General features: G+C 33.6%; 1 protein-coding gene and 1 long non-coding RNA gene across 3 annotated transcripts in view; one reads left to right on the plus strand and one right to left on the minus strand.

The window, feature by feature from the left end:
* The window catches only part of LOC124423824, a 3,177-nt gene extending 519 nt beyond the window's left edge, over positions 1-2,658 (minus strand). The window contains exons 1-2 of the long non-coding RNA XR_006942167.1: positions 2,121-2,658; positions 1-44 (exon numbers count right to left, since the gene is read on the minus strand). The exon at positions 1-44 is cut by the window's left edge and continues 519 nt beyond it. This is a non-coding gene — a long non-coding RNA (uncharacterized LOC124423824). The remainder of the gene's footprint in view (positions 45-2,120) is intronic.
* A 9,067-nt stretch (positions 2,659-11,725) lies between these two features.
* LOC124423817 (ionotropic receptor 25a) overlaps positions 11,726-15,000 on the plus strand; it is an 8,922-nt gene continuing 5,647 nt past the window's right edge. Inside the window, exons 1-6 of one of the 2 annotated variants that reach the window (XM_046962046.1) lie at positions 11,726-11,870; positions 12,558-12,710; positions 12,892-13,095; positions 13,910-14,076; positions 14,257-14,445; positions 14,927-15,000. The exon at positions 14,927-15,000 is cut by the window's right edge and continues 106 nt beyond it. In XM_046962046.1, the coding sequence (XP_046818002.1) occupies positions 11,780-11,870; positions 12,558-12,710; positions 12,892-13,095; positions 13,910-14,076; positions 14,257-14,445; positions 14,927-15,000 (878 nt within the window). In that variant the 5' untranslated portion in view covers positions 11,726-11,779. Of the gene's footprint in view, positions 11,871-12,557; positions 12,711-12,891; positions 13,096-13,909; positions 14,077-14,256; positions 14,446-14,926 lie in introns of those variants that run through there. The other variant, XM_046962057.1, reaches the window with a different exon arrangement.

Raw genomic sequence — 15,000 nt, forward strand, 5'->3', positions numbered from 1 at the left:
CTGCTGCTGCTGCTGCTGTTGCTGGCACTCCTCTTATTTTTCCTCTAAATAAAAAAAAAAAAAAAAAATGTTAGCTTTCATCTATCTATCTATCTATCTATCTATCTATCTCTGTCTATCTCTCGAAACACTTTCTTAACCGCTATCGGGGGCCTGAGAAAGCAGAAGAGACACTCCCAGCACTATCGCAGGGCACGGACCAACGAGGGCTCTCGTTCGCGCGTTGTACGTGAGTGCGCGCGTGCCGTCTCTCTCTCTCTCTCTCTCTCTCTCTCTCTCTCTCTCTCTCTCTCTCTCTCTCTCTCTCTCTCTCTGTGTGTATATCTCTATCTTTCTCTTTCTCTTCTCTATCTATCTATCTATCGTTCTCTTTCTCTTTCTGGCGAATGCGTGGTGGTGCTTGCTGCTGCTCCTGCTGCTGCTGTTACTGTTACTGGTGTTAACTGTTGATATCAGTGTGTCGTTGCCGTTTGCTATTACTGTTACTGTTACATCGCTATTACTATTGCTGTTACTGCCGCTGATGTCTCTCTAACAAAAACACACACGCACCGTCGTCCACGCAAACGCAACCGTAGAGAGAGACGTCGTATGAACAACGTACACACACACAAACGTAACAACACAACAAGCATACGCACATGCCACAGAGGCGCGTATTAAACCGAGGTAATAATCGACGAAGAAAAACTCTCGTCTCGTCAAAATGCCTGTCAGGTTTTCTCTCTTTCGATAGATAGATAGGATAGACAGACAGATAGATAGATACAGATACGGAGAGAGAGAGAGAGAGAGAGAGAGGTAGAAAGAAAACAGAGAAAAATAGATAAAGGAAAAGATCCTCCTTTTCTAATCGTGAAGTGAGAAAATATGATAAATACGTCGTTCACACACACAGCCAGACAGACATACAGAGAAAGAGAGAGAGAGAATAGGCAAACAGAAACAGAGAGACAGAGATAGTACGAGAAGAACAGACTGAGAGAGAGAGAGAGAGAGAGAGAGAGAGTCACTCGAGGAGCCTCGCGTATTCCACCACGGGAAACGGAGAGAGAAAGAAACGACACTCGAACGTCAGCGGCGCTCCTTATATTCTTCCTTCTCTAGGAAAAATCGTCTTACTCCTTCTTCGTCTTTTAATCGAATGTAATACGATTGAAAAGTATTTTCTTTTTTCTTTTCCTTCTTTCTTTCATCATTTTCTCTCTTTCTCTCTCTTCTCATTTTTCGTCTTCTTCTTTCATTCGTCCTCGCCCCCGCCCTCATCCTACACCAACCCTACTCTTTTTAGACGAACGAACGAACGAACGAACGAACGAACGAACGAATGAGAGTGAGTGAGTGAGTGAGTGAGAGAGAGCGAAAGAAAGGAGGCGGTAGGACGACAGAAGAAGGGGAAGAATTTGAGGAGAGGGATGTAAAAATTTGCCTCCTCGAAATCGACAATGCAGTTCATCTCATTCTCTCGACACCAACAACACACACAACACAACACTAGAAAATACGACGCTCTTTTTTCTCTCTTTCTTTCTCTCTCTCTTTCTCTCTCTCTTAACGTATCTATCTTCGTCCAAAGAGAGAGAGAGAGAGAGAGAGAGAGACGAGCTTGTTATATATGTGTATGTATATATATATATATATATGCGTGTATGTCCTCTCTTTCTCTCTCTCTCTGTCGTTCTCGTTCGTTAACTTCTAACTCGTTCCTCTGGTTCCTTTCTCCATGTCACATAGAATACCCACACAACACACCACACGACCAACACAACAATCATACGCAGAGAGACGAAGGGACCGGGGATCCGGGCGGGACCCGGAGTTAGGGCAAAAAAGAAGAGACAGAGAGAGAGAGAGAGAGAGAGAGAGAGAGAGAGAGAGAGAGAGAGAGAAAAGAAAAAAACAGCAGCAAGGAAGGAAGGAAAGAAGGAAGGACAGAAAGAAGGAAGGAAGGAAGGAAGCAAAATCCTTCTCGGCTACGGGTTTTCGCGCGTCACGCCGCGAACTCGGGAAGAACCAGCGAGTATTGGTTGGTTGGTTGGTTGGTTGTTGTTTATGTATCTTGTTCGTCGTCGTAAAATAATAATAATTATTATATCTAAATATCGATAATATTATATTACTCGTAATTGACGTATAATCAGTCGTCATCGTGACATCTGGGTTGATTATTCCAATATCCTTCTCAGCTCAGATCAATTCGTCCTTTCTTCTATATTCGTATTCTTCTTAATTAATATATATTTCTATTACTCCTATCTCCCTTTTTCTTTCTTTCTTTCTTTCTTTCTCTTGCGCGCGCGCGTTTTATGATTTTTTCTTTCCTATTTCCCTCTCTCTCTATATATATATATGTATATATATATATATATATATATATATATAGAAAAATAGTTTTGTTAATCGCGTATTATAATCGCGCCGGGCCCTTCGCGGGCCCTTCTTTTATGAGGACGGAACTTTAAACGTGACTACGACACGGCTCACCGACCCGACACGGACTAAGCTACTAAAGCTTACAACGCGAACAGTCGAACGACTACGACTGGTCGCGAACTTCTCGAGAGAGTTACGGTGTAACAGCGCCACCTGCGGCGTTGCCACATATCATTCCTTCGTTCGTTCGTTCGTTCGTTCGTTCTCCACTCTCTTCGAACGAACGGCCGTCGCCGTTGCCGCCGCTGCCGTCGTCATCATCGTCGCCGCCGCATTACCGAGAGAAAGAGAGAAAGAGAGAGAGAGAGAGAGAGAGATCGCGAATCGCGCTACTCGAGCCGTACACACCACACACTATCCGCTCACACACGAGCGTTGACGGTGGTCGACGGTCATCGACGTGCTTGTTCTCCGCTAAGAGAGTCTCTCCTACAAGTTCCTACGATCGATTCTTTTCTCTCCCTTCGATATCGAATAACCTTACACATTTATTCCCTCTCTCTCTCTCTCTCTCTCTCTCCCTCTCTCTTTCTTTCTTTCTTTCTTTCTCTCTATTTCTATCTCTATCTCCCCATTTACTTCTTATTTTCCTTCTTCTTTCTTTTTTGTTTCTCTTTTTTCTTTTTTTACCGCGCTATCACTTTTGCTTCCCTTAAAAAACCATACAAAGTACTTTCGAGGGTGTTACGAGAGAACGAAAGAGAAAGAGAAAGAGAAAGAGAGAGAGAGAGAGAGAGAGAGATTGCAGTTTTATATAATCAATTCCGAAATCAAATTTGCATGTTCGAAATATATATATATATATATATATTTATGTATATACATATATACGTATATGCATACATACATATATATTATCGAAATTACAAGATTTATGTATATAATCAAACCGATCGCGCATCTCTACCCGTAACGCATCTCCTCTATCTCTTTCTATCCTTTCCATCTGTCACAATCGTTCATTTTCTCTCTCTCTCTCTCACTCTCTGTCCTTCCAACGCATCGCGGTGCATTCGACGCTGGCCTTGCCGACCGAGGTGGTCTCTCGAAACTTACGTACTTACGTACACGTCGTACGTACATACATACATATATATGTATATATGTATATGTATATATATATATATGTGTATATATATATACGAAAAGAGATATGCGGATTGATTCGTTCCCTATGATTCTTCCAGTCCTTTTTTTTTCTTCTTCAATAAATACAACAACGTTAACGTTTTGTAGAAATTAACAATTATCGCGACGCTCGTTCATCCTTCTTACGCCTTTTTTATTTCCTTTTTTATTTCGTTCCTTCTCTCTTCTTTTCATCTTCGTCTCTATGAAAATCAGCGTTGTGATGATGAAAAAAAAATAAAAAAAGAAAGAAAAAAGTGTACTCTCAAATACGAGAATTCAATTGAGTAACGGTTAGGGTCCCGATATAAATTGATCCGCACCTGGTGCGGCCTCTACCCCGCCCACTGCCCCACCAACGTCTTCTCCTCCCATCGTCTCTCTACTACCATGAAACTCATTCACTCTTTCGCTCCATCTCTTTTCGTTTCCCTCCTACTCTATCACTCTCTCTTTCTCTCTCTGACTCTGTCTCTCTCTCTCTCTCTCTCTCTCTCTCTCTCTCTCTCTCTCTCTTTCTCCATCAAGGTGAGTCTTGCTCTCCTCCGATAGTTCGTTCTCTTTTTCTCTCGCTCTCTTTCTCTCTCTCTCTTTTTCTGTCTGTCTCTGTTTCTGTCTCTGTCTCTCTCATTCATTCTTTCTTTCTTTCTTTCTTTCTTTCTTTCTTTCTTCCTTCCTCACGCTTTTTCCCGTTCCCTCGAATGAATGGTCCGATTTAGAGAGGGCAACTTCTCGCGGCGCCGGAAGTAGCCGAGAACCGACGGAAATTCACGAGAGTTCGGTACTTGCCACGTTAAACGAATCTAATCTATCCTTCTCTTTCTCTCTCTCTCTTTCTCTCCCTCTCTTTTAGTCTAATATCTCGTGTCTCATTCTCACGTCTAATTTCTAAGATCTTTGTCGCTATCAAATGATAAACAAATTTCTCATTTACGATACTTCTCTCTCTTTCTCTGTCTCTCTCTCTCTCTCTCTCTCTCTCTCTCTCTCTCTCTGTTATCGTAGAATAGTTTTATTATATTTTGTTGGAAGTGAAATATAATTTAAAAAAAAAATTAAAAATTAGCGAAGAAAAGAGAAAAAGGAAAAGTTAAGAAAAAGGAAAATAAAAAAAAAAAAAAAATACTAGTGACGAAGATAGGAGCCGCGAGAGAAAAAAAAAGCACACCATGACTACGAAGAGAGGAGTTCTGCTAAAGAGCCAAGAGCGTTACGGAAAAGCGAGTCGCGTCGCTTTGACCCCGTAACGAACGCGAGCCTAGAATGTGCTCGCATGTTTCTCTCTCTCTTTATATATATATATATATATATATTTATATATATATATATATAAACATGTAAGTATATATTATGTACATATATGTATATTATAACACGTATATATGTTTATATATTATATGTATATATTTTATATATACATGTGTATGTATATATATATATATATATATATATATACATATACACACATATTACACATGTATATAAATATAGGTATATAGGAACGGTGCCATTTTTCCCGCGACTTTTCGTGCGTGAAATTGTATACTTTATCTCACACGCTCTCCGCTATTTTCATTTCTCAAGGAACGATCCTGTTCGCATATTTTTCTTTTTTTTTGTCTTTTTTTCTCTATCTCTCCCTCCCCTTCTCACCCCCCCCTTTTTCCTCTTTCTCTTTCTTTTTCTCCTTCTCCTCCTCCTCCTCCTCCTCCTTCTTCATTTTTTTTCTCATTTTTTTTCATATGCGTGCACGCGGGCACGCGCATGTGTGTGCGTGTGTGCGTGCGCCCATGTACGTGTGTGTGTATGTTTTTTTTTCGTTCAACCACCTCACATTGAGTGCACGGACTCTCTCTGTAACGGTAGTTGAATAGTTTAATGAGACTCCCGCGCATAAGTACGCTGTACAACGATTTGCATGGGGCCTTAATAGGATTTCCAATGGAATTTTCTCTTTTTTTTTTTTTTTTTTTTTTTAATTTTTTCCTTTATTTCTTCTCCTTCTTTTTCTGTTTTCAATGTTAAAACGTCGCGATACATACACACGCTCTCTCTCTCTCTCTCTCTCTCTCTTTTACTCATTCACGTACACGCACGCAAACACACACACATACACGTGTATATTTGATTTTAAATTGACGTGACATACATATATATACATATATACACACACACACACATACACGTATATACATATATATGTATGTGTATACATTGGATTAAATATTTGAATTTTTTTCCATGTACGTGGGTGTTCGGGGAAAAAGACAGCAAAAAAAAAAAAAAGAAAAGAAAAAAAAAGAAAAAAGAAAAAAATATTGGTCATACATCGCTCCGTTGCGATTTACATTTATCTTTAGCTTTGCACTACAATCTTTTTTTTTTCTATTTCTTTTTCTTTCTCTTTCTCTTTTTCTTTTTTTTTCTTGATGGCGCCATATTGACAGATGATCTTTCGCTAATGAGAGATAAATACATAGAAAGATAGAGAGAGAGAGAGAGATAGAGATAAAGAGGGAGAGAAATTTCTCAATGTTTTCCTTCTCCTTCTTTCATCCCGGCCCCCTTCGGGCCAGTTGTCACCAAAAAAAAAAAAAAAAAAAAAAAAAAAAAAAAAAAGAAAAGAAAAAATAATGAAAAGAAAAAAGAAATTAAAGCCAAACAGAAATAAGAAAAAAAAAAAAAGAAAAGAAAAGAAATGAAGAAAGTAGAGCAGTATTTTAAGCTTAAAATCGGGGTGCGCCAGCAGATAGAGCGTCTGTTGCGTTGAAAACAAATTATGCAAGAGAAATATACAAAGTAGATACATACCTACATACTTTCGTGCATTGCACATACATGCATAAATGCATACGCATGCGCAAATACACACACACACACACATATACACATATATTGCATATATATATATATATATATATATATATGCATTCGTACATCATACATACATGCATACATGCATACATCGTACATGACGCATACAAACATACGACGTACAAAGGGGCGCGCACACGCCTCGCGCGCACGCTATGCCGCATCACGTTTTTGGCGTAAGACGGCGGTTGATAAAGGGAAAAAAAAAGAAAGAAGAAAAAAAAAAAACAGAAGAAAAGGAATGAGAGAAGGGATGAGAGAAAGAAAGAAAGAAAGAAAGAAAGAAAGAAAGAAAGAAAAGGAAGGAAGAAAAGGAAAACAACAAAAATAAAATAAGGATAAAGAAAGAATCGGCAGACAAAACCCATGTCAGTCAGAAAATGACTCGAACGCGCAATGTCTGGTTTCTTTTCCTTTTCTCTTTTTGTCTTATTTTATTTTTTCTTCCTTTTTTCTTTTCTTTCTTTCTTTCTTTCTTTCTTTTGCGGCGCGTAACTTTTAGAAAAGACTTCTTTTTTTATTTTTTTGTTTTTTTTCTTCTTGGGCGAGGTGTTAGGTGCGAGGATTGGATGGGATGGGATGGGATGTGGTTTGGATAGAGGAGGAGGAGGAGGAGGAGGAGGAGGAGGAGGAGGAGGAGGAGGTTACGATTATGGTAGAAACAAAATAACAGAAGTTATTGGCAAACAGGATCGTTTGATCCTTTCCCGAATGAATTACGAAACGATTTCCTTGGACTGTCTTAATTCTTTTTTGTTTTCGTTTTTTCTTTATTCCCAATCCCTTTCCTCCAGCATCACCCTCAACACCCCCCACCCTCACCGGCCTACCAACGTCCCAGGATCTCACCACATCTTGGTCTTTTTGTTTCCCTCTATTTTATTTCCCGCTTATGCTCTACGTTTCGCGCGCTCGTAAGATTTATAACGACGTCGAAGAAACGATCTCTTTCATTGCTTCATTATATTCTTCGTTCTTTTCTCCATTTTGTTTTTTTCTCTCTCTTTTTCTTTCTTTTTTCTTTCTTTCTTTTCTTTTTCTTTTTTTTTTTTGATTGTTGGTTTAATGATTATGGGACAGGGCTAAAAAAAAAAAAAAAGAAAAAATGACGTTTGAGATTGCATCTCACTACTCGTGAGATAGACAGAGAGAGAGAGAGAGAGAGAGAGAGAGAGAGAAATAAATATATGTAAGTAACTTATTATATATATTCCTTGTAACGGAGAGTAATGAAAAACTTTTTAGTGATTATATTTTATTTTCTCTTTTTATTTTTTTTTCCTTACGTTGTTTTCTCTTTCGTTTTGTTTCGTATTTCTTTTTGTTTCTTTTCTTTTGTTTTGTTTTTTTTTTTTTTTTTTTTTTTTTTTCATTCCAATCTATAAAAACAAAAGGAAAAAGAAGAAGAAGAGAAAAAATAAATGAAGCGATTTATTAAAATCAATTTCCTTCGAAGATAGATTTTAATCGAATCTTTTTTCCTATCGTACGTATAATATCTATATGTACTTAAATATACGTATATATATATATATGTATATACGTATGTATCGTACTGTCGCCATTTTGCATTTGTAAGATGTATACCAATGGTGACATCTGCAGGGACATTACGATAAACACCTTAATACCGGGATAAGATCGATGAACGTAAGAGAATGTATCGACGGAAATACAAAGGACGTATAATTAATTATAATTTATCATAAATTCAATAGAAAATATTTCGACGATAATTGTTTTTTTTTTCATGGGATTAGATATTTCTCAAGATCGAGGATAATTTAATTGAGATCTGGTTGTCGATTTGTTTTTTTCTTTTTTCTTTTTTTTTTTTTGTTTTCCTTTTTTTTTTTTTTATAATCTATGAAGAAGAAAGAAAAGGAAACAAAATAAAGAGGGAAATGGGAAAAGTAAAAAGGAAAAGAGAAAAAAAGAGAAGAGAAGAAAAAAGTGGGGTGGGCTGGGGGGTTGAGGGAATGGGGGGAAAAAAGAAAGAAAAAGGAATAAAAAAAAATATATATATATACCGTAGAGAGACGGTACGAATTTGTAGGCAATCATCGAAGCATTTCGTTTCACCTGCCGCACGGGGTTGTATCAGGGCCGTATTTAGACTTTTGTTAGGCCCAACGCGCAATATCGTTAATATCGTTTCTTCGAAAGTTGCAAGAAATTTTTTCTTTTTTTTGTTTTTTTTTTCTTTGTTCAATCTTTTACTCCGACTTTGATTTTAACGAATATGTCAAGCTATTTTATATATATATATGTATATATATATAGATATCTGTTGCTTGCTGTGAGAAATAAGGTTTTAAAATGTTAATCCTCCCTCCCTCCCTCCCAACCCGAAGAGCGAAGTTTCTTTTAATTTGCGCCTTATCGTAAATACGGTCCTGGAAATGAAACATCTGCATCATAATTTCAATCTGTTTGTAATAATATCATAGAATCGCGTGTTGTAGAAATCTCGCATCGGTGATCGAATATTTTCTCAAGCATGGAAATTAATCAAGCTTATCCCATGATCATCATGGACAATGATCTTATTCGTGATCACGAACGAAGGAATTAAAGAAGATCCACGAAATAAGATTACGTTTTTTTTTTTTTTTTTATTATTATTCTTTCCTTTCCTTTTTTTTTTTTTTTTTTTTTTTTTAATGGATCAACTTTCGCACACTATCACACTAGACAATAATGAGGTTCGATATTGATCTAAGAAAATGGATTTAATATATTTCCTAAATAAATATAATAATGAATGTAATAATAAAAATGATTTAAGTCAAGGATCATATACGTAAAATAAAATGTGATAAGCCAAAGAGATAATTTTTTTTCCTTCCGTTTAATAATATTTTCTCGTTTATATAGATTCAATAAAATCATGATCTATCTATAAAACGATTTGACATTGTTTCAAGTTGCTTATATATAATAATCGCTGAGAATTTCGATATAATCGTTAAAAGTTTCTCGGTGACTTTGAAAAATCGATTACATCGTTGTTTTCTTTATTTTTCTCTTTTTTTGTTTTTTTTTCTTTTCTTTCTTTTTTTTTCCAGACATTTTCACACGATTATTTTATCAGATTTCGAATACTATAATAAAAAAAGGGGGGCAAAAAAAAAAAAAAAAAAAAGAAAAAAGATAACTTGTAAACCTGTACGAGCCTAACTATTATAACCAAGTGATTTCGAATAAGTTATAAATTGACTTTTAAAAACTAAATCCATTAACTTTTGACCTCATTTATATATTGCCCACATATATCCTGTATACGTAAAAAGAAAAGAAAAGAGGAAAACAAATATAAAAATAATAATAACAATAACAATAACAATACTACTACTACTACTACTACTACTACTACTACTACTAATAATAATAATAATAATAATTATAATAATAATATGATAGCAAAAAATGAAGTAATAATTGTTAATGAACAAGTTAAGATTAAGAAATTAAATAAAAAAATAATTAAGGCGTACAAAATATTTCGATGTAATACATGTATATATAAATATTACGATTATTATTTGACGATCGTTATGTTATTCTTATCTCCCTCTATTATCTTTTTTAATGATTATACAATATCGATTAGAAAATTAGGGTTTTCATCGAGGCGATTTGTGCTTACGAGTTTTCCTTTTTACCTCGTGCAATATGTATTGGCATACTGAATAGGTTCGCGTGTATTAGAAAGGGTAGCTAGGGAAGGGTTGAGGTTGAACGAGAGAGTTGAGGTTGGGGTTGTTAGAGAAGGAGATAGGTGGTTGGTGGTAAAGTAGGAGGAGGACGACATGGGGCTAGGACGGTAATCAATAATGTTTGAATCGATCGTTCCTACAAATGCGACGAGTTATTCACAATGTCACAACATAATTAATTATTCAAACTGTTCGAATTCTTTCTTAAAAATTTTTTCGTACATAAACGTCGTTAATTATATATATATATATATATATATATATATATATATATATATATATATTTATTTATTTATTTATTTATTCATGTATAGGTATAAAACTTGTTATTCTTATCATTTTTATAGATCACAAATTTCTATACCCGCCATATTGTTAGATATTGAATAAAGAATAAAGGCAAAAGTTAATCAAAACGAAAGAATTATTGTAAATTGTTATAATTATTCTCTAACGAATATTATTTTTATATTTTTCTCATTGTATTCGTGTCCTTTATCGATTTACAAATCTATATAACGTCATTTTGTAAGAAATTTAAGAAAAAATAAATCTCTCTCTCTCTCTCTCTCTCTTATTCTTTCATGCAAAGAGATATCAAAAAGTGTTAACAGGGGAGACATTAGAAAATTAAAAAAAAGAAGAAGAAAGAAAGAAGAAGAAAAAAAAAAGATTCGAAAATATATATTAATATATTTTGCGAAAATAAATAATAATAGATTATATAAACGAATGGAATTGTTTTAAATTATTATAAATATATATATATATATATCTTTTTTCAAATTGGTCATGAAAATTCTGAAAAACAAAATAACAAAAACAAAGAAAACAGAAAAGAAGAAAATGGGAAATTTTTCACAAAATTTTTCCTCAAGAAAAATTAAAAAATAATATATATATGCATGTATGTATGTATGTATGTATGTATATATAATATATCTATATAAAAAAAGGATCGATCATTGGACATTCAGGTTGGTAATTCACGCAGAGACATAAATCGATATCGTAGGTTATGCCAGGAAAAAAGGTTTCGTTAGAAAGTATAGAGATGAGAGAGTCAGTAGTCACATATGTCAGGATGTATCGGGTGGTGCGTCAAATTTTAAATTGATTTATGAAGTGTTTCTGTTTTTTTTATTTTTTCTTTTTCTTTTCGTTTCTTTTTTGATATATACAAGAAAACCGAATCGCGTTTCTCTCTCTCTCTCTCTCTCTCTCTCTCTCCTTCTCATTTGCTCGTTCGTCAAAATTTCGTTTTACGTTTATAAGTGCAAGGATTAAGAAGAAGTAAAAAAGAAAACAAAGAAGAAGAAAAAGAAAGAGGAATATGGAAAAGAAAAGAAAATAAATAAATAAAAAAAAAAAAAAAAGAAAAGATAAAATAGAAAAATTGTGAAAATAGAGGAAATAGTTGATGATAAGAGAGAGATAACGTATTTAATGTTTTAGAAGGTGACATAAACGTTTTGTAAAACACTTCGGCGCAGGCGTAGCCATTTTGAATGTTCCTTTACGAATGAGAATCATCCCCTCTCTCTCTCTCTCTCTCTCTGTCTCTCTTTCTCTTTCTGTATCGGTTTATAGTGTTCATTCGACATTAGAAGCATAGAAACTTCGGTATGCCGCAGATTAGAAGGACGATCGTCTACGTTCTAATATTTGGATTGTTAATTTTATTACCGATCAAATGTCAAACTCCAATGAGTCTGTGTAAGTAATACACACATATATATATATACGCACACATACATATATATATATATATATAAATGTACATATGCGCGCGCGCTTATATATACGTGAGTCGTTTGAAAAATTCGCGGTTTTTTTCTTTTCATATATATATGTAGATATATTTTTTTATATTTAAATTATTTACACACACACACACACACACATGTATATATATATATATATATATATATATATATATATATATGTATATTTACAATAAATTTTTAGAAAGATTTTTAGGTATGATAATTCGAAAGAAAAACAAAAAAGAAAAAAGAAATAAAAGAAACGAAGGAAGAGAACAAAATCGACACGATTTATTAATTGAAATATATATATATATATATATATATATATATATATATATATATATATATACAGACACAAACACACGCACACATACACGACACGTATATATATTCATAATTATTACTTAGAAAAATTAAGAAATGACAAATTAAAAGAAAAATAACAAAGAAATAAGAAATGAATGAAACGAAGGATGAGAACAAAATCGACACGATTTATGAATAAAATCGATACGATTTATTAATTTAAAATCGTTAAGATTTATTATACATAAAACACACACCCGTACACACTCATACACACACAAACATATATATATATATATATATATATATTATACGTTCGAATTTTCAGTAATCGTGATAGAAAACGAGGATAGCTCGATTTTGAGTGTATTAAATGATGCAGCCTCGAGTGCGGAGAAGGATTTTGGTAATGATATAATAACAGTGCACTTGTCCAAGGTCGAAGTAGATCGGGAAAATTTAGATGAGAGCTTTCAAAAAGGTATTTCATTTTGCAATACGTTTGAAATTTGTCAATTTAAAGAAATTTTTGGAATATCTTTTACATATCTTTCTTTTCTCTTGTCTCTAATCTCTCTCTCTCTCTCTCTCTCTCTCTCTCTCTCCTTTTTCTTTTTCATCACTTTTATTTTATTTTTCTTTTTTATTTTGATCTCTTCAAGTTTGCGCTGTATTATACAAAGGCGTCAGTCTTATATTGGACATGACTTGGTCCGGTTGGGATTTATTACGAATAGTGGCAGAGGATAAAGGTATTGTTTACAAACGTGGCGATTGTAGTATCAATCCTTACGTTCAAGCGGTCGACGATTTGTTGTTAATGAAAAATGCTACGGACGTTGGTCTCATTTTCGAGGATGAAAGAGGTAATATTCATTCTTATATTCATTTCAAGATCATTCTTTTCCTTTTTATTCTCTCTCTCTCTCTCTCTCTCTCTCTATCTATTTTTCTCTTTTTTGATCGAACAACGTAATTTTTTATCATATCATTTGGCTTGATTTTCAGTTGATTTTTCAAGACGAAATAGGTACAATTGAATGTTTCATTTATTTATTTCAAGGTCACATACTCTTTCGATCGAAGAACCCACACACGCACACACGCACACACACATATATATATATATGTATATGTTTTTCTTTTATGTTATCATATTTCTTAATTTCATTATTCAGGATGAAAAGGATGAAATGTTTTATTTATTTCAAAGTTATTCTCCCTCCCTCTCTCTCTCTCTCTCTCTCTCTCTCTCTATCTCTTCGATTGAACACGGATATATTTTTTTTATCGTACCTTTGGATTTGATTTTTCACAACGATAGAGGTAAAATAAAATGTTCGATCATTACAAGGTCATTTTATTTCTCTCTTTCTCTCTCTCGGTCTCTTTCTTCGATCGTACAACATATATAGATTTTTTAATTCATGAAACTTTTTAAACTTTCTCTCCTTCTTCGATCGAACAGAAAAAAATAAATTTTTCCCTTTCAATTTTTTTCCTTTCTCTCTCTATTTTCTTTTTTTCTCTCTTTTTTTTCTTTTCCTTTTTTTTTTTTTTTTTTTTGGATGTCATCCTTTCGCAAGAACTAAACATTATAAATGTAATTTGTTTTCTTTCTTCTTTTCATTCTCTCTCTCTCTCTCTCTCTCTTTCTCTCTCTTTCTCTCTTTTTTCTAGAACTCAATCAAAGTTTGTATTATCTCATTGGTATCTCGATAATCAGATTGGTCGTTATCGATGAGTTTACTGACAGAACGGTTTCGAAAATTCGAAGTATGAGACCATCACCCTCCTATTATGCTATTTATTCGAGTACATACAAGATGGAGGAATATGTTAAAACGGCAAGTAGTATAGTTTTTTTTTCGATTAATTCATTGAACAACTCCGATTTACGTCATAACGTTAAATTCCTTTTGGAATTTAATTTTACGATCGATCGAACGTAACAAATTGAATTGATGTCTAAGTATATATATATATATATATATATATTTTTTTTTTTTTCTTTTTTTTTTTCATAGGCCATCGAAGGTGGTTTAGTTAAAAGGGACGACATATGGAATTTGATTTTCACCGATAATCGTTACAAAGACTTCAAATACATTAGTGTCGATTCGTTTAACGTATCCTGCACGGTTTTAACCATGAATACTGACGTTTGTTGTCATCTGTTAAACGAATCCAGTTGCAATTGTCCGGCCGATTTTCAGGTATTAATTTTTCAATTTATAAATCATATATAGAGAAATCCAAATAATTTTCCCGACAATCCGTACACGATCATGAACGTTTAATTTCCGTTTGAGATGTTAAGACAAAAAAAAAAGAAAAAAAGAAAGAAAAAGTAGTTTCCAAAAAAAAAGAAAAAAAAAAAAAAAAGAAAAAGAAAAAGACAGATATGAAATTCGTGTCAGCAGTCATTTGAGATATTATAAAAAAAAAAAAAAAAAAAAAAAAAAATTAAAAGAAATCCTCGAAACGAAAGATATTACAGACATATGATTTAAAAGCAACTATAATAATTATTTTAACTTACTTGATTTCAATTATTGTTTGTTGAACTTGATGAAATTTCTCTCTCTCTCTCTCTCATTTCTTTTTCTTCTATCTCTCGTTTATCATTGTATAATATTTCTGATATATATATATATATATATTTGTTTTTTTTTTTTTTTTGTATATTTTTGTCAGATATCTCCAATCTGTTTCAAACGTTTAATCGGTTTGATAGTAAGCATAATGAACGATATACAAAAGTCTGGAAT

The sequence above is a fragment of the Vespa crabro genome, chromosome 1, assembly GCF_910589235.1.
Source record: "Vespa crabro chromosome 1, iyVesCrab1.2, whole genome shotgun sequence".
NCBI lineage: Eukaryota > Metazoa > Arthropoda > Insecta > Hymenoptera > Vespidae > Vespa > Vespa crabro.